This window comes from Haematobia irritans, chromosome 2 (genome assembly GCF_050003625.1).
Source record: "Haematobia irritans isolate KBUSLIRL chromosome 2, ASM5000362v1, whole genome shotgun sequence".
In the NCBI taxonomy this organism is placed as follows: domain Eukaryota; kingdom Metazoa; phylum Arthropoda; class Insecta; order Diptera; family Muscidae; genus Haematobia; species Haematobia irritans.
Window position 1 is genome coordinate 144,719,688 of NC_134398.1, and position 27,758 is coordinate 144,747,445.

The following is a 27,758-nucleotide window of genomic DNA, read 5'->3' on the forward strand; positions in this document are numbered from 1 at the left end:
CGTTTGAAAAATGCTAAATTTCAACGATTTTTCAAACATTTTTTCAAAGGATTAGGGTAATATTCAAGTTGAGAAATTGTTGAGAAAATCGCGTTCTCAATAAAAAACAGACATTATCCTCAACAGACATTATCCATAATTTTAGTTTTCTGCAAAGAGATATTCATTTAGTGACTTCCTTAAAGTTTTATTTCATTTTTTATTTTCACTTACCTATTTTTATAAACTATTTGGTTACTTGTCTAAAATTTTCCATTTTTTTTAATTTCTTGCAATTGACCACGAACTTCGTTGCACAAATAAGTATTGAAAACCACATCCCTGCCAACATTTTTTGAATTTGGGGACTCTTTTGAGAATCCCCACTACGTCGAAAACAATCATATACGACATCAAAAACTCGTCGGAAAAGCGCCGTCACTATTGAGAAGTTGTACCACGCCAAGTTACTACAAAAATGTTTCGCATGAGTGCAATTATTAGGTGCCTTTATAGATCAATTTAGAACGACGCCAATAAGGGACCCTCCAAACAATCAGAAAAAGTGCATTTTAAGATAGTTGTAAAAGTATCATTGTGGTCGAGTAAAACACGTTTGTTTAGATATTTATTAATTTGATTAAACACTTACAATTTCTTAAAAATATAACATTTATACCACTATCACATTACATTTAACATAATTTTTGGCATTAATGATGATGTTGAGTTACAAGTAGCGAGTTACATGTTGCTGCGTCTATCAACCAGTGTTTTTATTCCATGGAGGCAGCGTGTCTGTAAAATATCTAAAAAACAATCACTTTATTCCATTTGGAAAATCACCAAATTGTTCACCAATATACCTTTCACAATTTTAAGCGTATAATCTATGTTTTCAGAACTTTATTTTCGTTTTTATTTAATTAAAATATAACAAGCTGGTTGCGCTTGGCGTTTCACAAAAAAATGGCTTTTTTAACAGTAGGGATGGCAAATTACTTGCATGTACTTTTTGATGTACCTTTTCATGATGGTTGAAGTGACATTTACGAGTCTGTGGTAACGATGAGGTTGAAATGGAACTTTGAAATGCTGGCAGGGATGGTTTTTTCGTTGCATTTTAGGTTAGTGTTTTGTCGAAGTTTTCTCATATTATTTTCAACATCTTTTCAAAGATTTCATCGACATTTTGGCAAATTGGAAGTAATTCGCAAACAATTTGAAGATGTATTGAAGATGAGCTATTTCAAGTCAAGTTGAATTTATGTTAAAAATTATATTTACCTTCAAACTGAAAAGTTGTTGCATTTGAAAAACGCTCATCCTGTGTTTATTGGGATTCTTCATTTTCTTTTCTTTTTTAGATTCGTAACAACATACCCATTTTTTTCAAACTCTCTCATACATGTATGGAGCTAAACTCATGAGCCTATTGGAAAAAAGAGGAAGCATACCATGCCAGCATTTCAAAGTTCCATTTCAACCTCATCGTTACCACAGACTCGTAAATGTCACTTCAACCATCATGAAATGGTACATCATAAAGTACATACATGTATTTTGCCATCACTACTTTTACAAAAGCCATTTTATTTTTTGTGAAACGCCAAGCGCAACCAGCTTGTTATATTTTAATTAAATAAAAACGAAAATAAAGTTCTGAAAACATAGATTATACGTTTAAAATTGTGAAAGGTATATTGGTGAACAATTTGGTGATTTTCCAAATGGAATAAAGTGATTGTTTTTCAGATATTTTACAGACACGCTGCCTCCATGGAATAAAAACACTGGTTGATAGACGCAGCAACATGTAACTCGCTACTTGTAACTCAACATCATCATTAATGCCAAAAATTATGTTAAATGTAATGTGATAGTGGTATAAATGTTATATTTTTAAGAATTTGTAAATGTTTAATCAAATTAATAAATATCTAAACAAACGTGTTTTACTCGACCACAATGATTCTTTTACAACTATCTTAAAATGCACTTTTTCTGATTGTTTGGAGGGTCCCTTATTGGCGTCGTTCTAAATTGATCTATAAAGGCACCTAATAATTGCACTCATGCGAAACATTTTTGTAGTAACTTGGCGTGGTACAACTTCTCAATAGTGACGGCGCTTTTCCGACGAGTTTTTGATGTCGTATATGATTGTTTTCGACGTAGTGGGGATTCTCAAAAGAGTCCCCAAATTCAAAAAATGTTGGCAGGGTATAGACATCTTGTTAAATCAGATAATCTTTGGGTGTTTTGTTCGTGCTTTTGTCTAAACGAACAATTTAAGAGTCACAAATTATTATACATTATTGGTCGCCCGATATTTACACATACGATTTCCATGAATACAATTTTAAAGAGGAATTGGAGAAAATGTTGCAAAGAAATCGGCTAACATGCAACTTTATCTAAACAAGAAGAAGAGGCAATTTGGATATCTTGTCCAAAGAATAACCAAAGTCTTTGGTTATTCATATGAAATAACCTTATCCTGAATTCTGCCTGCGTTATATATCGTTGAATGACTCGGAGCTCTAATTTTCCAGCTGTTTTTGATGTCGATACCAGACGAATTTGACAGTGATCCGAAAAGAACGATAAAAGATAAAAACATAAAAAGTGGCAAATCAATAAATTTATTTATGGAGTCAAAGTACAAACTTTATTTATACATAAATTAATTTTGAAGTAAACTTTAAGAAAGTTTTTTAATCAATAACGCATTCGCTGTTGTTTGCATTCTTGACTTTATTATTCGAAAAGAAAAATCTTAGGGATAGATTTGTCTAGAGAGGATGCGTAATACTACGAAGGTTGAAGCATTAATAGAAAATTGTCGCAGCGAGGGTAAATGGCAACGTGTGATTGAATTAACTGATGAATTAAAAACTGGTTCCCCTAACAATGGTATGCGTTTTATTTTATGAGAGAATATTGGTTAGGAAATCTTTATGGTTAATTCATTTGTATATTAGAGTGTCTAGCTCACTTCCTGGTGGGAGAAGCCCGTTTGGAATCCTATCTGGAAGAGAATGCTCCTATCGAAAGTAATTTTGGCAAAGCCAAAACTGGTTTGAGTGATGCCAGACGCAGTCTCAATCTAGTCACTGGTGAAAATGGACAAAAAGCTGGTATCGCATTGGATGCATATCTGCTGTTGGCTAAGTTGTGTTATGCTTGTGGGGAATATGAGAAAAGTTTGGAGAATTTTGTAAAAGCTGAGTTAAATACTCTAGCTGAGAAGGAACTAACCTTGTAAGTAAAATGGAAATGAATAAGTCATATACTTCAACATTTACATTTTTTTCTAGACGAAGTCTAAAAATACTCGCTGAATCATATGCAATTAAGGGATTGTGTTTGGAAAATCAAACTTCAAAGCCATCATCGAAGTTCAAAAAAGCGGAAAAAGAGGCAGAAATGGTTCGTTACATTTCCGCTATTAAACATGATAAGTTCGTTACATTTCCGCTATTAAACATGATGATTGGTTCATTTCAGATTTCTTGTTTTGAACGTGCCACCGATTTGGGTCTATTGTATCTTCAAGAACAGGATATTGCTACATATGCATCATCGGCTAATAGTACGGGCGGCTCCACTTTGGCCATTAATGCAAGTGTTCAACAGTCGGCCAGCAATATGGCAATAAGTTCCACAATCCCCGCAAATCCTTTAGAGCTAAATAGACGAATGGGTGCAATACTTGAGACAGCTTTACAACGAGCTCCAATTGTCCTCATAAAAGCTGGCAAGCTATTGGAGGCAATTGATCGTTATCGTGCTATGCTAAATGCAATCGAAACCAAAACTACACAATCTCTGCGTTTGACATTGTCCCGGCAATTGGCGGAAGTGTTGTTGAGAGGTGTTTCCGGAACCATATATACTGCACCATTCCAAAAAAAGCAGGGAACTGGCTCCACATTAAAGTCAGGAGGTACTTCCAAGAAATTATGGAAACCTAGACGATACGCTGCTAGGAATCAATTTGTACCACGTAATCAGCAAGAAGAAACAATTCTTCTTTTGCTCATAGCTGAAGCATTGGCGGTAAGGGATACAGTATTATCTCAAAGCCCTGAATTTAAAGTTGCTCGGACTCATGCTATGGGAAATGCCACTGCAGTATACGATCTTCTAACTTTGGCCACAGTACGTTGGGGACTTGTGCAATTATTGAATGAATCATTCGAGAAAGCATTGAAATTCTCATTTGGAGAACAACATGTTTGGCGTCAGTATGGTATTTCTCTTATGGCTGCTGGGAAGAATATGCACGCTTTAAGGGTATTACAGGAATCAATGAGGCTTAATACCAGTGATCATTTGCCTTGTTTATTGGCTGCAAAATTGTGTTTCGAGTCACTAGGTTTGATTAAAGAAGGTTTGGACTATGCCCAACAGGCTTTGAAAAGAGAAACCAAAGGTATTGCAAAACAAATATTTTCTATGCTATGGATTTTAGAAGATTCTTTCCTATTTCACAGGTTTAAGACCCTCAAGATCTCAACTATATGTCGGCATTGGTTATCAGCAATTGGCCATACAGAGTATGCTTAAAGTTGAAAAGGAAAACTATAACAAATTAGCTCTTGAAGCCCTAGAAAAAGCTGTACAGAATGATGGCAATGATCATTTGTGCGAATACTATTTATCCCTTCAATACGCTCTTCTCAATAACATTCCCGAAGCTATGACGCATATACGTTTTGCTTTAGCACTACGTACAGAACATGCTCCAAGTTTACATTTATTTGCTCTATTATTGACTGCTTCTCGTCGCCCGCGAGAGGCTTTGGTGGTCACTGAAGATGCATTGGAGGAATTTCCTGATAATTTAAATCTTCTGCATGTAAAAGCTCATTTGCAGTTGTACTTACAGGATGCTGAAATAGCATTGGCTACAGTTCAGCGTATGCTTGCTATATGGCGAGAATTGTACGAAGGACAAGTGAATGTTGAAGAGGAGAAACATTCCGATACTAAAAGTTTAATATTACACGTACCATCATCACAAATGTCGGATAAAGATTCAAGTAAGTTTAATTTGCAATTTGCACGCATATAATATTTATCCAGTGAGATTTGAGCTTTATATATCCAAAATTAAGCAGGAAATTTGACATTTCTTTAACATGTGGGAAAAAACAAGCGGGATCCCCTAATGAAAAAATTATTATATAAATAATTGCTAGATCCAATTATTTGGTGTGATGAGCGAAAAACGTAAACTCATAGAAAAATACTCCGCTGCCGATCTCAGATGTTACATGTATATAACTCTTCGCGAGAACCATACATTTTTTTGTAATTCCATAGGTTGTCCAAATAACCGCTTTCTAGCGATTTTAGGGTTAAGCTTAATACTTAGATCACTTTTTCGCAAGAAAAAAATTTTATACTCCATACAAAAAACGTTGTATCGAAAACAATTTTTTTAATAGCTACTTCTTTGTTATTTTTCACTCAACAAACAAGTATATTTTGAAACAATTAATTTTGAGACATAAGAAACACAGTTTGCTATATGAGCGAAACGTTACTGCTTTGTCTACTAACAAATTTCTTTGAGCGTAAAAACTGGAATGTAACCAAAATTCCTCATGGGAGGCACCTTGGTGCAATGGTTAGCATGCCCGCCTTGCATACACAAGGTCGTGGGTTCGATTCCTGCTTCGACCGAACACCAAAAAGTTTTTCAGCGGTGGATTATCCCACCTCAGTAATGCTAGTGACATTTCTGAGCGTTTCAAAGCTTCTCTAAGTGGTTTCAGTGCAATTTGGAACGCCGTTCGGACTCGGCTATAAAAAGGAGGTCCCTTGTCATTGAGCTTAACATGGAATCGGACAGCACTCAGTGATAAGAGAGAAGTTCACCAATGTGGTATCACAATGGACTGAATAGTCTAAGTGAGCCTGATACATCGGGCTGCCACCTAACCTAACCTAAAATTACTCATAGCATTTAATATATAACGGGTACCTACCAATGATTTTGTTACTCATATCTAAAAGTCGAACAGTCATGCCTTGGGCCGAGGATTCTAAACTTAGGATTATTAATGTAAATATTGTTGCTTCAACAATGTGTTGTATTTCCGCCTTTTTTGTTCGTGCGTTGAGACCTTCTTAAAACGTATTCATAGTGATCAGTACTTCCCACGTAGTTCATTACAACAATATTGCAAAAAAGATGAACGTTCCGGAACAGGTACAACAATATTTGGAGTTGACTTTGTTGTTATTGTTGTATAGCAGTAACCTCTAGGAGCTGTTTTTTTTATGAATTTTAGGACAAGAAGAGACTCCTTGTGGACAATTTGGGAATCCTTGTAATTACCCAGGTATGTAGGACCGACTGCAGTGAAGGTTAGAGATTTTTTGATGTTGTAGTTATAGCACCTTGGAGTTATTTTTATTATGAGATATTTTTGTATTATCAGTATTTTTGGGATGTAAACATTTTCTAGTGGGGGTTTGGATACCCTGGGTCAGCATGTTGCATGACAGATGTCTGGCTATTCCCAGCGAAGTTAGACCGGGACATTTTTTGGGAGAATACCCCCACACACACAAGCAAAGGTAACAGCTCGCCGAAATAATAATAAACGAAATAATAATAAACCCAATAAACACATGCACTGGATAAATGCTTATATTCAACTTTCCTTTCGAATATATTTTCGATGTATTAGATTAAAATTCAAATTGAGAAATTGTTGAGAAAATCGAGTTCTCAGCCAAAAACAGACATTACATTACATCAATAGTAGAATTCAACACATTAGCAACAACTACAGAATAGATTAGCAACAACTTCTGAAATTGATATTTCAAATACATATATTGGAGAATTTGTTGAAAGCACGAAATTTGCAATTTCAGTTAAATATATGTTGAGGATTGGGTACACCCTCAAATTAATATGGTGTTGCATATGAAAAACGCTCATCTTGTGTTGTTGTATTGGGAAGAACCAAGGCATAATAAGAAAGATAATTTCAGTATTATAGAAACAACAATATCAGCTACTATATCGCCATTTTTAATATCAGTCACAATCAAACATTGCTCAACAAGTGGGAATTTAAAAAAAAAAATGCTTACAGTTCCCAAGAATAATTGCATTACAGTTGACAAGAATAATTGAAGTAATTAATTACCATCAATTAATTAGGAGGACAATTTTTTTAAAACTTTTCATCATCATTTTCGTCATCATTTGAAAGCGAATTAAATATTTCAATTTTTTGAATTTTTATTTTCATTTGTCACAATTGTCAGTTAAACATTGGCGTAGCTACCAACGTTCTTGTAAGGGTGAAAGCTATTGTGCTCATTTTTAAGATACCTCAAAAAGAGAAAAAATAAATCCGTCTAGATGTGAAGGACACAGAATATTTAATTGAAGGATATATAATTCTAGTTTGAAGGAATACTGTATGCTATTTGGTAGGGGGAGATGACAAACCCATATAGGCCCTTTAACTACGCCAATGCCATTAATAAAGTATATATGAAAATATATAAATAGTGACTATCAAAATTTTCCCTCCAATGAAAAAATACACAGAAAAAAATTTCACGAAAATTTTTTCAATTAAAATTTGAATTGAGTTTAAAAAAATGTAATTGATTGAACAAATTTTTTAATTGAAACAAAAATCAATTACTAAAATTAATAGTATCAAATAATTTTTTAATTGGATCAATTAATTTTTTAATTGACCTTCAATTAATTTTTTAATTGATACTATCATTTCTGTGATTGAAGACATTTCAATTAAAAAATTAATTGGATCAAGTAATTTCGTGATTAAATCAGAAAAAAAATTTTTGTGTGTAGTTATCAGCTTTTTTAATTGAAATGTCTTCAATCACTAAATTTTTATTTTGATTAAAAAAATTGTTGTATCAATTATTTTTTTTTTTTTAATTAACCGACTTACCCCCATTTTAGTTAGTGCTACGTTAGCTAACGAACTTTTAAACCGAACTGGAGACATATATGTCATCTTGTCTATATATTCCATATGCCAGTCAGGAGCTTAACTGCTGGAAAATTTTCAGTTAAAGTTAACTGTAGAGAAGATATTTGCAACTTACAATCTGTTAACTGGCAGTTAAAGCCTAACGGAGCTACATGAAAATGACCGTTAGTCTTCCGAGTTTTATTAAAAAGTTAATTGTATCAATTTTCTAATCATTGAGCCAATTGACTTAATGTTTCTAGTTTGATTAAAAAGCTATTTGTATCAATTAATTTTTTAATTGAAAAAATTTTATTCAATTAACTTTTTAATTGGAAATATTTTGGTGATATTTTTTGGTTGATACCTTGAAAGTACCTTCCTAAATATACCTTGGGAAGAACCAAATGTCGACCATCTCCAAAGTCAGAAAAGTTGACTTTTTAAAATTTTGAAAATATATAAAAGTAGAGTTTTGACTTTATTATAACTCATCAGCATAAAAAAATCTAGATCACATTTCTCTTCCCGTTCAAAGTTGGCTTTTCAATTTTTTTTCGTTAAAAGTCGATTTGTCGTTTTTGACTAACGTTAACGTTCCATTAGCCGATTTCAATTTTCAAAATAATCTAGAGTCTATCTGTCGATTTTGAAGTTTTGGTTTAGAACTATTGTATCTAACTTGATTGACCCATTAGGTTAATCCGGTACGTAGAATACCCTGTTAGGGGATAGAAAATCTTCTGTTAACTTCGGAAGCCGCCTTGTATGCTGTTGATCCAAAATAAATCTCGGTTTAGGGGTTTCCTATAAGGGCCTTATGTTGTAGAATACCATTGTCGTTTCTTGTACCATACATTACACTTCTCCATCACAGTTGTAAAAGCAACATCTTCATTTCATCGAAAAGTTCAAGTATACATAATAATTAAAAAGTATCCGAATTCGAATGGCTCCTAATGCTATTGTACAATACATCAACACTTTCATAAAAAGTGTACCCCAAATTTGTATATATCTCCTAACCTTCACAATAATTTGAAATAGTAACTTCCCAAGGCAACTATGCGAATACCACTACATACTATTTAAATTTTTCTTCCATAATATTATAATAATATATTTTTAACTCTGAATTTTTTTTTGTGGGATCACAACTATAAATCATTTCAAAACATAATACTGTAAGTTTTTGTTCATATAACTGTTTGTTCGAGTTTTGCATTTTTTCCATACTAAACTTCTTATTCTAATCTTTTTTATAACTATCACTTTTGATATCCTTAAAAGTTTGAATTACAGTATAACTAATAAAGCTATATAAACACATATCTTATGCTTTTAAAGATGCTAATTTGAAAACGAAGAGTATACAGAGCGACAAGGAATTTCACGTATAATCTTAAGTTATGAGGCTTTCTTTAACACTCTTTTTGTATTTTATTGTCCTTAGTCCTGTTGCTCTTACTATATTCTTAGTTATTTGCATTTTTCAATTCCGTTAGAGGTTTTATTTTCGTTTCGTTTTATGACTATTATTTTTTGGTTTTGCATTTGCATTGCTTTTGATAGTTAATTGAACTATTTATTGCGAAATTTAATTTAAAGATTCTGTTTATGCGGCTTCCTTGGCGGCAGTGTCTCGCGTGGAACAAGCTTTAAGTGAGGCAGCAAGTTCCTTGAGTTCGTTTACACCTAAACCTGGACCCCAAAGACCCTGGATGATACAAATTAAGGTAAATTGAGAAAAAAAAATTACAATCAAAATCTTTCAATTTTTATTGGGGTTTTCTAGATTTGGTTACTTTTGGCCGATGTTTATTTGACGATAGAACAACCAGCAGAAGCTCTAAACTGCATACATGAAGCTTCACAAATATATCCATTATCGCATCAGATCATGTATATGGTAAGTATTTCTTTAAATATTTTCTTATCGTGGATAAAACACAATGCGTTGCAACTGTTGTTTAGTACCATCACTCAATGTTATGCTTAGCTTCAATGCGAGTAAATCAAAGACAATACACGTGGGAAGATGGGAAATTGGCTACTGAGCACATCGAACCATTTACGGTTTTAGGTCCATACTTTTCGTTTATCGAACCAAACGCGTCTACAACAAGTATTGACATAGCATTAAAATGAAAATAAAAAAAAAATAAGTGCAGGAAATAAATTTCCATAAAGGGGAAAATGTATTTTTTTGTTGTTGCTTAAAATTTAACATTGTTTCATTAAGAAAATTAAGTTTTTCATTTAAAAAATAAAAACGAAAAACAAATAACAAACTTACAAACATGTATGGAACTAACACCGTCAATGCAACTCATGCCAATTTCCCATCTTCCTACGTGTATTGTCTTTTGAGTAAATACAAGTGCAGAGATGCTGACAACAACAGAGGAAGAAACCCTCCCTATTAAAGCTCTACATGTTTTCCAAACTCTCTCTCTCAATTAGCTATCGTTTGCGACCATGTTGACGCATTGATGATCAGCGTTGCCACAATAAATTTTTATTTTGGACCAACACTTTTCCAAAATTGGACCAAAATTCGTACCAGAGGACCATTTTTCCAAATTAAATTAAAATCATTTTAACTAAAATTTTATTTCTATAGAAAATTTTGTCAAAATTTTATTTCTATAGAAAATTTTGTCAAAATTTTATTTCTATAGAAAATTTTATCAAAATTTTATTTCTATAGAAAATTTTGTCAAAATTTTATTTCTATAAAAAATTTTGTCAAAATTTTATTTCTATAAAAAATTTTGTCAAAACATTATTTCTATAGAAATTTTTGACAAAATTTAATTTCTATAGAAAATTTTGTCAAAATTTTATTTCTATAGAAAATTTTGTCAAAATTTTATTTCTATAGAAAATTTTGTCAAAATTTTATTTCTATAGAAAATTTTGTCAAAATTTTATTTCTATAGAAAATTTTGTCAAAATTTTATTTCTATAGAAAATTTTGTCATCATTTTATTTCTAAAGAAAATTTTGTCAAAATTTTATTTCTATAGTAAATTTTGTGAAAATTTTATTTCTATAGAAAATTTTGTCAAAATTTTGTTTCTATAGGAAATTTTGTCAAAATTTTATTTCTATAGGAAATTTTGTCAAAATTTTATTTCTATAGAAAACTTTGTCAAAATTTTATTTCTACAGAAAATTTTGTCAACATTTTATTTCTATAGAAAATTAAAAAAAATTACCGATTTGACGAAAATGGACCAAAACCAATCAAATTCCATTTTTTTGCGAGTAATACCGGTTTTTTTCGAATAATACTAATAATTTTTGGACCAATTTTGGTCCGATCAACCAAAATGGCAACCTTGTTGATGATGACGATGTATGGACTAGAGGTGTGTACGTGACACGAAATTGTCGTGACTCACGAACATTTTCGTGATTCGTACGTGAGTCACGCTCATAACAACAGCGTGAGTGTGCGTGAGCGTGATTAACAAACCAAAATGTTGTGCGTGAGCGTAAGTCACGAAAATAATGTCTTCGTGAGGGTGCGTGAGTAAAGAATTACACTCACGAAAATATTCCTGCTCACCAACATAAATTAAATTCAATTACAATTTTAGTGACACCTGGGAAGGTTAAGAGTTTAATAACACTCTCGATTTTAATAATGCTCATGTTTTCAGACACTTCGGTAAGGTAAATTAATCATAAAATTATTCGTGAGTCACGACGTTTTCGTGCGTGAGTACAAATTTTCTTTACGTGAGTCCTACCAAAAAAATATCGTGCGTGAGTATGATTTTTCAGTCGTGAGCGAGCGTGAGTATACTATTACTCACGTGTACACCTCTAAGGCGATTCTAAGAAAAAAATTGCAAAAATCATTGAATCTATTGAACGATTAAGAGAAGCGTCTCTTTACCCTAATTTCCCTATTCCACCCAAATCCTAAAAAATTTAAATTTTTTATATGAAAATTTTTTCATATAAAAAAGGACGTTAATTCGTGACCACCCACAGAAAATAGAAAATTACAAACCGCACTCGTGCTTTGTGATAATTTTGCCAAAAATTGAGGACATAATAGCTGAATCGTAGAAATCGTCGGTAGCTATACATGAATTTTCATTTTTTGAGGATAGAAAAAATTTTGGCTTATGTTTTATATGAAAGAATATTTTTTTCTTATTTTACAAAGAAATTCACTTAGCATTTTACTCATAGTGTAATATTCCCTTTTCCAATGTAGCGTGGACTTGTTTGTGTTTTCCAAGAACAGTGGAATGAGGCTAAGCAATGCTTCTTAAATGCAGTTGCTGCTAACCCAAATCACACCGAAGCCCTGCGAGCTTTGGGCGAAACACATCATGTTTTAGGTGAACCTCGTTTGGCAGAGAAATTACTCAAAGATGCAGCTAAAATAGATCCAAGCTGTCCCAAAATATGGTAAGTTCATTACAAGTGAATAGAAAAAATTCAATAATTTTCATTTTACTATTACTCCGATATAGGTTTGCTCTGGGGAAAGTCTTAGAAAGTTTAGGCGAATTTACAGCATCAGCGGATTGCATGGCCACAGCATTACAATTAGAACCCACATGTCCTATACTTCCATTTACTTCCATTGCTTTAACATTTGATTAAATTATTGGAATTTTTGTTATTGTAGTTATATACGTAAGAACAACATTTTCGTTTATAATATCATAGTCATTTTTTTTATATCGAATGAAGAGAACTCCTCTGTTTTACAGTATTATAAAAAATATATTACAACAAAATAGCGGAGGTTGATTTTTAAGTGTGTAACATTGTAAAAAGATATAGTTTTTTTTATTAATCATATTTCCACTTCCTTGAAATGTTTATTGTTATTTCCTTTCCCTATTATCATTGTTACTTATCGTACATATTTATATGTGGGTACAAGGATGTTATCAGAGAATAAATAAAATGTTAAAATTATGACTAGTACATTACTTTGAATTTAATTTCTACTCAATTGTTATTGTTGCATGGGATACTAATTCTCATCGATCATCGTTGTTTACTTACATGACAAAATATCTTCATCATTGAATTCTTTTCTATTCTCCTTTTTTTCGCCGAATCCATGTCCAAACCAACAGTGAAAAACTACCATTTTGTAAAGGGGGCATGCTAACGAGTGGACAATGCCTCTAGAGTTAAATAATCGACCAAACTTCAATTTGTTCTTGGATTCGGTAATTTTACGTCTCTAAACTTGGTTAAATTAGTCCGGTATTGAATTCAGTCTTTCAACAAAGACATGGATTATGCATTAGCCTTTGCCAGCCCTTTGATGGGTTCGTTATTGGCAATTTTCACAAATTTCCCTTAGGGAACTTATTCGTATTAAATCTTGACAAAACCTAGATACAAAAAAACCATACGCATCAATTGGGTAAAATTATATGTTTTACAATATTTTAAATGAAATAAGTGCGTAAATGTTGCAATTTATTTTTATTTGCTCGATTTTGTAATTTGAAGCCATGGGCCGATATAAGTTAAATTACAATAATAACTGCTCCAAAATATAGAATACAAAATTATATAAAAATTATGACTTAAGACTAAAAATAATAATAATATGGGTAAAATTATTTAAATATGAAACAATAAATAAATATAAATTTATATGTAAAAAATAAAATATTTATATATATAGAAAAAAAGAAAATAAAAAAAAATAAATCACATAAAATGGATTAGTATCAATAATAATATCAAGTAATATTAGCATTAAGACAAGCAATGGACACTACTAAAATTTAGGGAAACTTACAACTCTCTTGCTACAGGTAATGCCAAGAAGGATTCAAATAGTACTAGTACCGCCCATATGTGTCGAGCTAATTACCAGTAATGCAAAGATGAGTCATTTCACGAATAACATTGATATTTATTTATACTACAGAACGAAGAAATTTAATTTAATTTAAATGACCTTTTTTATGATTTTACCTCTTGTATTGAGTTTTTTGTGCTAATTTGTTCGAAAACAATGTAGATGGGTTCATGGCAAAAACAAACTTAAACGCTTTTCTCAACGATTTCTCAAATTGAATTCTAAGCTATGGCAGCCCGATATTTCAGGCTCACTTAGACTATTCAGTCTATTGTAGGGCTGTGGTTCGGGGATCGATATTTATAAATCCCGGGATTCGGGATTTCAAAATGTAGAATCTCGAGATCCCGGGATTTTCCGGGATTTTTTTGGGATCCCGAAATTTTCGGGATTCTTTAAATATTTTAAGTAGATATTTATACAGCGAAATAAATAAATAATAGTTTAATTCAATGTTATTAACAAAAGACAACAAAAGAAGAACATAAGTGTAAATTAAAAAGCAATTTCAAATAGCTATCATACTTAACGAACAATTAGACCAACTCAATAATATGAGGAAAAGAAAAAAATAAATTAAAAAAGAAATCATATCGCTATCTTACCAGCAAAACATTTTTTCTTCGTTTTAAGTAACTTCTTAAAAATACTTCTTAAAAATATGGCATCCAAATTTTTATCAGATAAACGCGATCTTGTCATATTGTCGATGGACCATTTATAATTGCTTCTTATTTTATGTGGCACGAATTCCATTTTACATGAACTCAAAAGAGAACCCTATCGTTATCTTCGATTTTTGATGAAAATGTGCTTTTTTATAACAAGTTGGCTGATAAGTCCCCGGTCTGACACGTAGATGGCGTCGCTGGTATTAAATGCATATTAGTTTTATATAGTACCAACCTTCAAATGATTCGTGTCAAAATTTGACGTCTGTAAGTCTGATAGTTTGTGAGATAGAGCGTCTTTTGTGAAGCAACTTTTGTTATTGTGAAAAAAAATGTAAAAAAGGAATTTCGTGTTTTGATAAAATACTGTTTTCTGAAGGGAAAAATACGGTGGACGCAAAAACTTGGCTTGCTAATGAGTTTCCGGACTCTGCCCCAGGGAAATCAACAATAATTGATTGGTATGCAAAATTCAAGCGTGGTGAAATGAGCACGGAGTACGGTGAACGCAGTGGATGCCCGAAAGGGGTGGTTACCGACGAAAACATCAAAGAAATCCACTAAATGATTTTGAATGAGCGTAATATGAAGTTGACCGAGATAGCAGAGGCCTTAAAATATTAAAGGAACGTGTTGGTCATATCATTCATCAATATTTGGATATGCGGAAACTCTGTGCAAAATGGGTGCCGCGCGAGCTCACATTTGACCAAAAACAACAACGTGTTTATGATTCTGAGCAGTGTTTGCAGCTGTTAACTCCTAATACACCCGAGTTTTTCCGTCGATATATGACAATGGATGAAACATGGCTCCATCACTACACTCCTGAGTCCAATCGACAGTCGGCTGAGTGGACAGCGACCGTTGAACCGTCTCCGAAGCATGGAAAGACTCAAAAGTCCGCTGGCAAAGTAATGGCTTCTGTTTTTTTGGGACGATCATGGAATAATTTTTATTGATTATCTTGAGAAGGGAAAAACCATCAACAGTGACTATAATATGGCGTTATTGGAGCGTTTGAAGGTCGAAATCGCGGCAAAACGGCCCCATATGAAGAAGAAAAAAGTGTTGTTCCACCAAGACAACGCACCGTGCCACAAGTCATTGAGAACGATGGCAAATATTCATGAATTGCGCTTCGAATTGCTTCCCCACCCACCGTATTCTCCAGATCTGGCCCCCAGCGACTTTTTCTTGTTCTCAGACCTCAAAATGATGCTCGCAGGGAAAAAATTTGGCTGCAATGAAGAGGTGATCGCCGAAACTGAGGCCTATTTTGAGGCAAAACCGAAGGAGTACTACCAAAATGGTATCAAAAAATTGGAAGGTCGTTATAATCGTTGTATTGCTCTTGAAGGGAACTATGTTGAATAATAAAAACGAATTTTGACAAAAAAAGTGTTTTTCTTTGTTAGACCCGGGACTTATCAGCCAACCTGTAAATATACCTCATGTATAATAAATTCTTACTCAAGGTGTACCATAGATGTTTATTAACTCAATTTGTCGGGTATGAAATCTAAGGGCCGTTTGCACTGAATGAAGACTCAAATTTATTAATAAATAATGATAAAAAGCCACAAATTCAACAAATTAGAATTATTTTTTCGGGATCTCGAATAATCCCGAGATTCAAAATAAAAAAATCCCGGGATTCGGGATCAATCCCGTCCCGAAAATTCCGGGATTTCGGGACGGGATTTATCCCCGGTGACAGCCCTAGTCCATTGTGATACCACAGTGGTGAACTTCTTTCTTATCACTTTCTTATAGTCGAGTCCGAACGACGTTCCACATTGCAGTGAAACCACTTAGAGAAGTTTGAAGCGATCAAAAATGTCAACAGCATTACTGAGGTGGGATAATCCACCGCTGAAAATCTTTTTGGAAGTTTGGTCAAAAAATGGGTTTGAACCCGCGATACCGTATATGCAAGGCGGGCATGCGTACCATTGCACCGCCGTGGCTCTTAGCTAATACTTTAAAAAAATGTTTGAAAACGTGTTGAATATCAACATTTCTCGCATCCAATGTACTGTTATGTTTAAAGAAACGTACAACTCAGCTAATTTTACCAACACTGCTGTAGAAGAAGCCGGGTAAACAAATAATGACGCCGTCGTAAATAAAAAGTACATTCAAAGACTTTTTTGAGTACATTTTAAAATCATATGGTGAGAATATAAATCAAAGATATTCTTTGATAATAAACACAGGACATACTCAGTATCCATCAGCGTACTCCAATTTCGATTTACCGTTTTTTGGAATGACGACTGACAACGGCAATGATGAAGATGAGAGCAAAAAACAATGTTCTACATCATCACCTCCACAAGAAATCATGGATATATTGGAATATCTAAGTTTGAATTCAAAAGTTGTATTTAAGTCGCAACAGAGAGGTGAGGAGGAGATGCCACAAACGGAAAAAATTCAATATGCGAAGGATATTTACCAACGCAATCCACAAACATTTTTAATGCGTTTTGGTAAATATTTAGAGGGTAAACATTTGGATGATTTTGCGCGCCTCTCTATAGCTGAAAGCGATGAAGAAATGCACTCCATGATTAACGTATTCCAAGATAAAATAAAAACCAAACAACAAGATATAAAAAATCGAAGATATGTCGCTTTGCAAAAACTGATTGAAGAAGGTGAATATTTTAGCGAGACGGAAATGATGAAAAGATCTCCACATTTGTATCATGAACTTATTGGTCAGTACTTAAGTGAGGAGGAGAAAAAGATGCGAGATAGCTACGACGTAAGGAATACAACATTTTCCGGCATATTAATGCATAGCTTAGAACAAAAAGAAATCACAGAAATAATGGAAAAAGCGGAACATAAAGGTGAATTCGATTCCGAAGATTCACAGGAAAATGGAGTTGTAGAAACTAATAAGGTAGAAGACGAAGAAGTACCCGTAAGTTATAGACAACAATGGGGTAATTTTGATAATGAACAACAAGCTTGTTCGACCAGCCGAATAAAAAAGTTTGAAGCTACGAAAATCCCAAAGAAGAAAACCAATCCCAATTTGGATCATCTAATAACTGCAGACGAAAGGGAACTTTTACGTCAGGAGTTCGTTAGCCAAATGCATCAACAATTCTTAAGTGGCCAGTCTGATTTCGATTATTCAACGGTCGATGATAATACAGAATTTGACGATTTAAAAATACTTAATCAAGACAAGGAGGATAAATATTTTGAAGAAAGTGATGAGGATGAAGAAATTGCAAATAAATCTCAAAATATGCATCATAGTGACGAGGAGTCCGAAGATGAGCTAGATGTATTTATGAACCATTTAAATAAACATCATAGTTTACAAAAGTAAAACAATATCAAAAATTGGCCGGCCGCAGATTTGCAAAGTTGGTAAGTAGTAGAATTTGAGAATTTCCCTCAAAAACTATGCAAGATGAACGCGTTTCTCTTGCCCAAAGACCGTAGATCAAAGATCAATGCAGGTTGGCAAAATCCTAAAATGTCTCTTACATAGATATCACACTGCAACGATATGAGGGGTAAAGCCCTGACAGGTCACATAGTTGACTCCACATTTACAACGGGAAACAATGATGGCCCCAAGAGAATAATTTATTTATGGTTAGCATTAATAATTCCTTCGCCACTGATCTGAAAAGGGGCCAAGGAATTCTAGGCATCACTTCTTTCTATCGAAGAACATAAAAACACGTCTGTAACGAAGGAGGAACGTTGGCCACTGAATTATATGTGAATTTCACTGTGACGATAGCTTTTAATGACAGAATTAAAAACTAATATTTTTTCAAGTGTCATTGGCCAAAATTGTCATTTTTATGTTGTTGCATTTTAAGTACACATTATCAAGCAATCACATCTCAAATGTATACTGTATTTATAAAGTTTATTCAAATTAGAAAAAAAATTATTGGTACGATTGATACATTTCAATGAATGACAACTTTTAAGAGATTTCTTAATATATAAAATGTCTATCTTAAATTTGATTTTTCAAAAAATAACTCATGATATATCCATGTCGTTTATCTGCCTCTACCACGGCCACGTGGAAAACCACGTCCTCTGCCGCGTATTATTTTGCTATTAGCCGGTGGACTTTTAGGTCGCAATGACTCAATGCGTGTGGTACAACCCGTAGCAGGTGCTTCTGCAAAATAGGTTTGGTAGACTTCAGCGTTAAAATTAGAATTTGTCAATTCGGGCCCAACTGTCAGCCATCCAGGACGTATACTAGAATCTCTACCAAATAAATGCAATCGACGGCGACCCAAGCAGAAGTGTTCGATTATATGAAATATCTCAATGGGTTTTTCGAAAGAGCCAAACTCGTCCTCCTCCGAGATAATTAAATCAATATCTACATTTGCATGTATAAAATCGCCATCGGTGGATCTACGGACAGTTCCCTTTATACCCATTAGGCAATGTTCCTTGGTACGTTGAAATACTGCTTTAGGTTCTAATTGTTTAGAGTGACCTGGTTTACTAATGTTGGTTCTTATCCAACAAATATCTTCACAACGTCTGAAACCCCATTTCTTTAAACAATTTCGACCCATGTCTAAACCTTCTGAAGAACCACACCATAGGAAGACAAATGAACGATGTGCTGCAATTTCTCCAACGTCCAGATCTAAAATTAAACAATAAGGATTGACATCATTTTAACGTCTAATTAAAGACTCGTTCATAATCGAGTATACTTAGAATTTCATCCCAATTCCAGAATACTCTGGGTGCTCCACCAACTGTGGCCACAGAAGGAGCTGCCCGAGCATATTCTTCTAACGGCGGCTCAATGAGTATTACATCAAATTTTGTTCCTAGCGTTTTCAAGTCAAGTGTCTTCAAGTCCGCTTTCAAATACATGGGAGCGGAAGCAGTGTCTTGTATTAACTTGTCCTTAAGGCGTATCAACTCTCTGAGTTTAGGATATTCTTCAAAACGATCCGCCAAACCCACATCACGAATAAAATTTTGTGGTCTTTGGCCGGTATCGACAAAATGTTGGCAGTAATCGTTATGGGGATTAGATGATTGTGTTCCCTACGAATTAATATGAAATAAGTATGTGAAAGAAAAGTTGCCGGTCTATAGAGACAGCCGTCTTACCTTCAAAAATGTCGAGGAATCTCTATAAATAATTTCTTCCTCTCGTTCCTGGGATCTTTGACTGCTGTGTGGAACCCCAGGGCTGCTCCCGAAACTGGTAGAGCTTATATTGGCTCCATTTGTCATTTCGTTGTTTCCCAATGCTATCTTCAATTCATCAACACTGGATAAACCCAACTAAACCAAATAGAGCATTTCGGAGAAACTGGAGACTACGTGTATTAGATATACTTACAGTTTGGGCCAGTAACTGCTTACGTTTGCGAGAACGCTCCTGAGAGCTTTTTAGTACATCACTCATAACGTACACATACGCTTTCTTCCCTTTTTGGTATAAAACAAATTCTATGAGAAGAAATTGTAGCGGCGGCTTTTGTAGTAATAAAGAACACTAAAAAATTATAGTAGTGATGGCAAAATGAAATCATTGTTAATCGATAATTTGTAATCGATTTGCAAAAATATCGCTACCCAGCAAACCTTACAGACGTATTGGAAAATGACAGCTATAGCGTTTTACAGACTATCAGTTATTCCGGACGACAGTGCTCGTGTCGAACATATCATATTGTGCACATTATAAGTTAAGTCCGAAGGCATAATTGATACTGCTGCATGTTTATGGGATCGATAAAAGATTTACCGATTATTTAGTCATTGCCGACAAGTCGTATCGATCCGACACACTGTAAAGCGGACCTTAGACAGTCGGATAAACACTCCGACAGAGGTTCGTCTATTTGTTGTGTGTTCGTTCAAGTTTTGCCCCTACACTGCACGAACAAATGTGATGACAACATGAAAAAAAAAATAAGAAGAAAACAATGAAGTTGTACGAAGATTTATGGGTGAAACCCTTTTTTACTGAAAAAATGGAAGAAAATAATAAAAAAAAATCCTGGTATATGTGTCAAAACAATGATTCCTGAAGTAATCCACATTTAATATATTACAAATTACTTGATGAATTTCAAAATATTTGTCGCCTGGTTTCCCATTGATTGGAAGTGGAATTTTTCCACGTTTTTCCCACAATACTGGTTTAGATTTATATATTTCTTTAATTTTCAACCAGAATTGGCGATCCATCATTAATTTCATTGCAGAAATGCCTGTTTTTAATGTAAAAATAAATTTGTCTTTGATGTTTGTCGAACATCCCCTTACACTCAATGATTTGTACCACCCAACCAGAAAAAATCAAAGTTGTTTTGATTTTATGCCAACACGTCCCCGCGACAGCCGAACACGACCTTATACAATCGGATTTGTCGCCGCAACGTGTTGTGTCGCAGGGTTTATCCGACCGTATAAGGTGCTCTTAAGATTCTTTACAAACACCGATATTCCGTCCGGAATAACTGATAGTCTGTAAAGCGCATATCACACATATCTCAAAGGTATTGAATTCAAATCAGGGCTGTCATTCGGGATTGATTTTTATAAATCCCGGTATTCGGGATTTTAAAATATGGAGTCCCGGGTTTTTCGGGATCCCGTAATTTTCGGTTTTCTTTAAATATTTTATGTAATAACAATCTACAGTGCCAAAAAATTGTTGTGCATTAAACCGATTTAGTTTAATTCAGTTTTATTAACAAAAAATTACAAACGAACATAAGAGTTAATAAAAAAAAAACAATTACAAATGCTGTCATACTTAACGAACGCTTAGTCCAAATGTATAATATGAAGAAAAGAAAAACTAAAAATTATAACAAATTTAAACTAAAATAAAATTTCATATCGTTATCTTTATTTTATGTGGCACAAATTCCATTTCATATGAACTCATTGTTCAAAGGAGAACCTTATTATTTAGTTCGAATTTTTATGAAATTGTGTGTTTTTATAGTATAACTTATGTATATATAATTCTTACTCAAGGTGTACCATAAATGTTAATAACTCAATTTGTCAGGTATGGAATCTAAGGGCCGTTTGCACTGAATGAAGACTCCAACTTATTAATATATAAAGGTGGGTATTAATTAAGTTCGAGTTTAGCCGCTAAAATCGTCATTTTTTCACGATTACTTTTCTTTAATAATCCATTTTAAGGAATACAAACTTTATCAAAATTTGCTTTGGGCTTTTCCCCATCAAGTTATAATAAAATTTGCAACAAATATGTATAATTTCATGGATTTTTCATACTGATTTAGTTTTCACTTTAGCGATTTTAGCGGCTAAAATCGAACTTAATACTCACCTTAATGCTAAAAAACCACAAATAAACAAAGTTTTTCGGGATCCCGAAAAATCCCGGGATTAAAAATAAAAAATCCCGGGATTCTGGATTAATCCCAAATGACAGTCCTAATTCAAATTAAGGAAGAAACTAGTTGTTAAAAATTGTGAATATGAATGTGAAGTAAAAGATTTGTGGAAAAGGCCTAAACAATACTGTGTGACAAATTGTCAACTGCAAAATTGAAATTCATCACCATTGAATATTTGCCACAAAATTGTGTATAAAACCTAAATTCATTTTTAACTGAAAATCAGTACCCAAATTCTAGGGATTTATTCATACTAAATAATAATATTAAAAATTATCGAAAGCATTAAAATAATGTTACGAATTTGATATTTCTAGATTTAAGTTTATTCAAATTAGTTTACGTTAATTTAAATGTCAAATTGTAGCGATAAGATTACGTCATAACTTGTTAGAGTCATTTCTTTATTTTCTAGTACTTTCCTAAACATCTTTTGTGTTCTTAGTTTTCCAATCGTTCATTGTAAAAGTAACGCCTTTTGTTTTACTGTTATAATTATCGGTAATATGACCATAATCCCTTATGCCTGCGCGACATCTACCAGATGGTAGGATGCACTAGCCAAGATGAGAATAAGCCTAAAAGTATGTGTGCCATATCACCTGTACAATAACGCCCCATAGAAAGTTGTAGATAGCCGAGACAATGAACATAAGTCGATAAATATGTGCGATGTCGCCCGTGCGACGTCTACAAGGTAGTAGATTAATCTAGAAGGTTGTAGGCCAATTAGCGAGAACATTCGAAATCGTCAAATCTCGGTATATAAACCCCTAGCGGAGAGAGCAGTCAAGTCAGTCGTAAGCTAAAGTTTATACAGTACATATCGTAGAGCAAATAAGTGAAACCAATCAGTTAAACAAATAAATTGTAGATTGTCGTTATTTGAAAAGAACTGTTTTAATTATCGGGTAATTAAATACGCCTCAATATAAAAACGTAACAATAATAATCAATCAATAATTACATTTTAAAATATCAATAAATAATATCAATGAAACTTTAAATAACTTAAACATTATTTTCAAACACTTTTACATCGAGAATTCGATTTTCTCAAGAATATTAGTGTCACAAAATTATATCAAACTGATGACGGGATGTAAATTAAACTGATGATGTAAAGCAAATTTCCATCCATTAAGGTAAGTACTATGTTCGCTATTCCCGTTGAAATTTTCGTAGTTACTTTATTTAAACAGTTCAATATAAATCAGATAAATTAACCCAATTGATGCGTAGTTTCTTCTTCCTCTAGATTTCGGCAAGACTTTACACGAATAAGTTTGTTTTCATTTATAACTTTGATTATTTAAGGAAAAGTAATCACGAAAATTAAGTGGTTTTCAACTTGAAAACCGAACATAGTACTTACCTTAAGATGTATAACTAAGTCATTTATGTTATATACTTTCGAAAGGATTTCTTTCGACAACGGCGATTTCTTTCGACAACAGCGGCTATAGGATTTCTTTCGACAACGGCGGCTATAGAACCCACTTTCTTGCAATCTCCATCATACTTGTGCCAGTTTTTTTTTTTTAATATGGAAACATTTTCTCTCATTTAATCATTTTGGTCGACCTGATCGAATTTATCTACGATTTACTTTATAGTTGTTTGATGTCTTCCAACAATTTTAGTAATTTAGCGGTACGATTTACCATTTTCCCTTAAATCGATAATGACTTTTTTGGTTTCCCTTTAAGTCGGTCTTTTCACTTCAGATAACAATTACGAATGACTAAAGCCAACATTAATAATAATTTTCTAGCAATATTTCGCCCAAAATTAACGGTGAATGTAACGGAATGCCAAAAAAGACAATAATAAATGAGTTTAAATCCAAGTGACTCACTTATGAGCGTAAAATGTTGAGTTTTTAAAACAAATATTTTTAAGAAAGAATGTTGCAAAGTTGTACTTGCGTGACGCATGGCGAAACAACATTAAGAAAGGAATCTGGTCTACCTAGATTAGTTTATATTTCTAATATAATGTTTATATTTCTAAAGAAATTAATTTTAAAAAGTAACCGTGAAAACAAGCTGGGTTTCAGCTTGAAAACTGAACATAGCACTGAGCTTTAAGGTCAGTACTATGTTTGCTTTTCGCGTTGAAATTTTCGCGGTTACTCTATTAAAACAGTTCAAAATAAATCATATAAATTAACTCAATTGATTCGCAGTTTCTTGTTCCTCTAGATTACGGCAAGACTTTACAGGGATATGTTTGTTTTCATTTATAATTTTGATTATTTAAGGAAATGTAATCGCGAAAAAAATTGATTTCCAACTCGAAAACCGAACATAGTACTCACCTTTACGCAGGAATGTTTTCCGAGTCGTGAAAATTCTGGAGGAACGACCGACGAATGCATATAATTTTTTCGGTTGTTTATCAAATAAATGGCTTTGTCTATCAATTATAACTTCAAATTGCATTTTCTGTCGTTGCGAATATCATTTACTGTCGGTACGTCTTTAATTTTAGTTAGAAGTGTATTGAATTCAAGCATTTTTGCAATTAAAGGTGTGTATTAAGTTCGAGTTTAACCGCTAAAATCGCCATATTTTCACGATTACTTTTCTGTAATAATCCATTTTTATGAATATAAACTTTTTCAAAAGTTGCTTTGGGCAATTCCCCCAATAAGTTATAATAAAATTTTCATCAAAGGGGTTTAATTTTATACCTATTTTTACGGATTTTTTTTTGTTTGAGAGGCTAAACTCGTACTTAGTACCCACCTTAAAGGTGGTCATTTTTCCACGATTACTTTTCTTTAATAATCCATTTTAAGGAATACAAACTTTGTGAAAATTTGCTTTGGGCTATTCCCCATTTGCAACAAATATGTATAATTTTATGCCTTTTTTACTGATTTGGTTTTCACTTTAGCGATTTTAGCGGCTAAACTCGAACTTAATACCCACCTTAATGTAATATATCCAATACGTATACGTATCAACTAATTGACACATGGCCGAGAACCACGGATGTTTTTTAGGTGCACATAATCAAATGTCAACATTATTTTGACATCCGATATTTTTGATGTATGTGTGTGAATAGAAGTTTTCATCGATAAGCTGGAGCAGTCAAGCATTTTTAGAGTTTAATTTTAGTATTTAATTCATTCACAAACAGCAAAATGAGAATTTTATACAAAACATTGCTGTTTGCTGTTGTGCTAATGGCAGGCTTTCTTATATTGAGCACAACTGCTCAAAGTAAACAAAAGGTAGGTCCATTCAAGCTATCGCATACAGTGTGTTCAATGGCCACGTCATTTTTGTTATCAAATGCCGGTTAATGTATGCTTTTTATGCTTCCATTGCAGTCAGGACTTTCGTTGTCGGAAAAAGTACAAAATCTCATGGACATGAATAACAAGAAGGCATTGTTACGATTCAATGGACAAAAGTTCAAAGAATATGTTAAAAATTCTCCCCGTAACTACTCGATGATTGTTATGTTGACCGCATTGGCCCCATCAAGGCAGTGCCAGATATGTAGACATGCCCATGACGAATTCCAAATTGTTGCCCAGTCTTATAGATTTTCACCGGTCTACTCCAACAAATTATTCTTTGCTATGGTTGATTTCGACGAGGGTTCTGATGTTTTCCAAATGTTGCGATTGAACACTGCACCGGTATTTATGCATTTCCCCTCTAAGGGCAAACCTAAAGGAGCTGATACCATGGATATTCACCGTGTGGGTTTTGCTGCAGATGCTATTGGCAAGTTCATAGCGGAACGTACTGATATACAGATTCGAATTTTCCGCCCACCAAATTATTCCGGTACTGTGGCAATGGTTACTTTGGCCACTTTGGTTGGTGGATTTCTCTATATGAGACGCAATAATTTGGAATTTTTATACAACAAATCAATTTGGGGGGCAATAGCTGTGTTCTTTTGCTTCACCATGATTTCCGGTCAAATGTGGAATCACATTCGTGGACCTCCACTTGTACACAAATCACAAAATGGTGGTGTAGCCTATATTCATGGATCCTCACAGGGACAACTAGTGGTGGAAACATATATTGTCCTAGGCTTGAGTGAGTGTTTCTATATCCCATAGATAAATCGCATTGTTTTAATTTATTTTCTTTATTATTTTCCAGATGCTCTTATATTCTTTGGAATGCTTTTGCTTACTGAATCTGGTACCCAAACAGATCCTCGTAAAGGTAGAATTATGTCTATCGTTGGTTTAGCATTATTAGCTATATTCTTTTCATTCCTGCTGTCAGTGTTTCGTTCTAAGGCCCAAGGGTATCCCTATAGCTTCTTATTTAAATGAATTTACACCTTTCTAATCTAAGATATTGTCAAAACATCGTTCATCTTGTATACAAACAATTAAAATTTTTGGATGGACAAAGTGATAAAACATGTTTTCTTATTTGTGTGATTTTTTTTTTTTCAATTTTCAATTTTTATTCATCCAAAATTATCTTATTGCTATGAAGTACATATTTTCAGTTGTGTTTTGAGATTTATCTAGATGGTATTACAACAAATTGAAGTATACACAATAGTAATTGTCCTATTTGTGTGAATTTGCAATTGTTATAAAGACTTCAGCATTGTAAGCATTGGATTTTTTTTCGAATGGGCCTAGCGCCCACTTTTCCGCCTCTTTTGAACTTATTACTCTACATTTAAAATCATCAATACTAAGGTTAGTATCAATAAGGTGATAGAATGAATTAAAGTCTATAACCATTCTACGGATTAGTTCAAACAACGTGTAATTGGAACGTTGATACACAATAAAGAGCAACCTACGATTCTTAGATCTCCTACATGGAACTTTAATTCCAATCGTACATACAAGTTCGATGCAGGGAATATTCCAATTTAAAATCATATAAATATTCTAAATAACTTTTTTTAATAACAAAACACATGCTTTTATCAATAAAGGTGGGATCCTCTTCATCAATGATAACACAAGGTTTAATACATCCTCTCCAGTATTCATATATTTATACCCTTCACCACTACTGTGGTACAGGGTATAATAAGTTTGTGCATTTGTATGTAACGCCAAGAAATAGTGGTCATAGACCCATCTTTTAGTATACCGATCGGCTTAGAACTAAATTCTGAGTCGATTTAGCGATGTCCGTCTGTCTGTCCGTCCGTCCGTCTGTCTGTATATGTAATTTTGTGCACAAAGTACAGCTCGCAATTTAAGTCCGATCGTCCTCAAATTTGGCATAGGGCCGTTTCTTGGGACAGAGACAATCGCTATTGGTTTTGGAAAAAATCGGTTCAGATTTAGATATAGCTGCCATATATATTTATCCCCGATTTGGTAATAGTTAGCGTGTTTATCAACCGATTTTCTTGAAATACCGTACATCCAAATATTTTATGAATCTCGAAAATCTTGCAAAATATCAGGCAAATCGGTTCAGATTTAGATATAGCTCCCATATATATCTTTCGTCCGATTTGAACTTATATGGCCTCAAAATCCAGGGTTTTGCCGTGATTTGCTTCAAATTTCGCACAAGGAGTACATTTAGTAGTATCGGTAATTGTGCCAAATTTGGTTGAAATCGGTTCAGATTTAGATATGGCTCCCATATATATCTTCCGTCCGATTTGCACTCATATGAAAGTTATACTCCCATTTACTAGAAATTTCGCATAGATAGCAGAATTATTATTCTAACTATGGTTAGGTTAGGTTATGTGGCAGCCCGATGTATCAGGCTCACTTAGACTATTCAGTCCATTGTGATACCACAGTGGTACATGTCAAATTTAGTCAAAGTCAGGTTCAGATTGTATATAGCTCCCATATATACGTACACCAGAGTTGGGG

The 27,758-nt window shown here is 33.5% G+C and overlaps 4 protein-coding genes and 2 long non-coding RNA genes across 9 annotated transcripts; 4 read left to right on the forward strand and 2 right to left on the reverse strand.

Moving 5' to 3' along the window:
- Window positions 1-633: 633 nt before the first annotated feature.
- LOC142226437 (uncharacterized) lies at window positions 634-1,080 on the reverse strand. The gene is made up of 2 exons (XR_012719681.1): window positions 846-1,080; window positions 634-788 (listed from the first exon to the last, which is right to left on the reverse strand). It is a non-coding gene; the product is annotated as an uncharacterized LOC142226437 (long non-coding RNA).
- A 489-nt stretch (window positions 1,081-1,569) lies between these two features.
- LOC142226438 (uncharacterized) lies at window positions 1,570-1,948 on the forward strand. The gene is made up of 2 exons (XR_012719682.1): window positions 1,570-1,677; window positions 1,735-1,948. It is a non-coding gene; the product is annotated as an uncharacterized LOC142226438 (long non-coding RNA).
- Window positions 1,949-2,552: 604 nt separating this feature from the next.
- Window positions 2,553-12,920, forward strand: Ttc7 (tetratricopeptide repeat domain 7). 4 transcript variants are annotated; one of them, XM_075296457.1, is made up of 10 exons: window positions 2,553-2,895; window positions 2,964-3,243; window positions 3,300-3,411; window positions 3,490-4,417; window positions 4,479-5,027; window positions 6,285-6,335; window positions 9,600-9,697; window positions 9,757-9,870; window positions 12,196-12,392; window positions 12,458-12,920. In XM_075296457.1, exons 1-10 carry the CDS (start codon window positions 2,784-2,786, stop codon window positions 12,588-12,590), a joined length of 2,574 nt encoding a protein of 857 aa, XP_075152572.1. In that variant the 5' UTR covers window positions 2,553-2,783; the 3' UTR covers window positions 12,591-12,920. The 4 variants fall into 4 exon arrangements, with proteins under 4 accessions (XP_075152572.1, XP_075152574.1, XP_075152575.1 ...); XM_075296459.1 differs by lacking the exon at window positions 6,285-6,335; XM_075296460.1 differs by lacking the exon at window positions 6,285-6,335 and having other exon boundaries at window positions 9,618-9,697.
- Window positions 12,921-16,650: 3,730 nt separating this feature from the next.
- LOC142226442 (coiled-coil domain-containing protein 97) lies at window positions 16,651-17,855 on the forward strand. Its single transcript, XM_075296462.1, has one exon. It carries the CDS (start codon window positions 16,762-16,764, stop codon window positions 17,839-17,841), a length of 1,080 nt encoding a protein of 359 aa, XP_075152577.1. The 5' UTR covers window positions 16,651-16,761; the 3' UTR covers window positions 17,842-17,855.
- Window positions 17,856-18,379: 524 nt separating this feature from the next.
- Mettl14 (methyltransferase like 14) lies at window positions 18,380-20,019 on the reverse strand. The gene is made up of 4 exons (XM_075296461.1): window positions 19,861-20,019; window positions 19,626-19,802; window positions 19,217-19,559; window positions 18,380-19,146 (listed from the first exon to the last, which is right to left on the reverse strand). Exons 1-4 carry the CDS (start codon window positions 19,924-19,926, stop codon window positions 18,536-18,538), a joined length of 1,197 nt encoding a protein of 398 aa, XP_075152576.1. The 5' UTR covers window positions 19,927-20,019; the 3' UTR covers window positions 18,380-18,535.
- A 4,935-nt stretch (window positions 20,020-24,954) lies between these two features.
- Window positions 24,955-26,312, forward strand: Ostgamma (oligosaccharide transferase gamma subunit). The gene is made up of 3 exons (XM_075296463.1): window positions 24,955-25,151; window positions 25,251-25,977; window positions 26,044-26,312. The coding sequence occupies exons 1-3, from the start codon at window positions 25,062-25,064 to the stop codon at window positions 26,220-26,222; spliced, it is 996 nt and encodes a 331-aa protein (XP_075152578.1). The 5' UTR covers window positions 24,955-25,061; the 3' UTR covers window positions 26,223-26,312.
- Window positions 26,313-27,758: the final 1,446 nt, after the last annotated feature.

What these genes read in the sequence shown, in the direction of transcription:
- Ttc7 (XM_075296457.1), top strand. Translation starts at nt 2,784, where the DNA reads ATGCGTAATACTACGAAGGTTGAAGCATTAATAGAAAATTGTCGCAGC. An exon ending in TTTGAAAAGAGAAACCAAAG is followed by an intron (nt 4,418 to 4,478) that starts GTATTGCAAAAC and finishes CCTATTTCACAG; the next exon opens with GTTTAAGACCCTCAAGATCT. An exon ending in GAATCCTTGTAATTACCCAG is followed by an intron (nt 6,336 to 9,599) that starts GTATGTAGGACC and finishes CCTTGGCGGCAG; the next exon opens with TGTCTCGCGTGGAACAAGCT.
- LOC142226442 (XM_075296462.1), top strand. Translation starts at nt 16,762, where the DNA reads ATGACGACTGACAACGGCAATGATGAAGATGAGAGCAAAAAACAATGT.
- Mettl14 (XM_075296461.1), bottom strand. Translation starts at nt 19,926, where the DNA reads ATGAGTGATGTACTAAAAAGCTCTCAGGAGCGTTCTCGCAAACGTAAG. An exon ending in AGCAGTTACTGGCCCAAACT is followed by an intron (nt 19,803 to 19,860) that starts GTAAGTATATCT and finishes TATTTGGTTTAG; the next exon opens with TTGGGTTTATCCAGTGTTGA. An exon ending in GAATTGGGATGAAATTCTAA is followed by an intron (nt 19,147 to 19,216) that starts GTATACTCGATT and finishes GTTTAATTTTAG; the next exon opens with ATCTGGACGTTGGAGAAATT.
- Ostgamma (XM_075296463.1), top strand. Translation starts at nt 25,062, where the DNA reads ATGAGAATTTTATACAAAACATTGCTGTTTGCTGTTGTGCTAATGGCA. An exon ending in CTGCTCAAAGTAAACAAAAG is followed by an intron (nt 25,152 to 25,250) that starts GTAGGTCCATTC and finishes CTTCCATTGCAG; the next exon opens with TCAGGACTTTCGTTGTCGGA. An exon ending in ATATATTGTCCTAGGCTTGA is followed by an intron (nt 25,978 to 26,043) that starts GTGAGTGTTTCT and finishes ATTATTTTCCAG; the next exon opens with ATGCTCTTATATTCTTTGGA.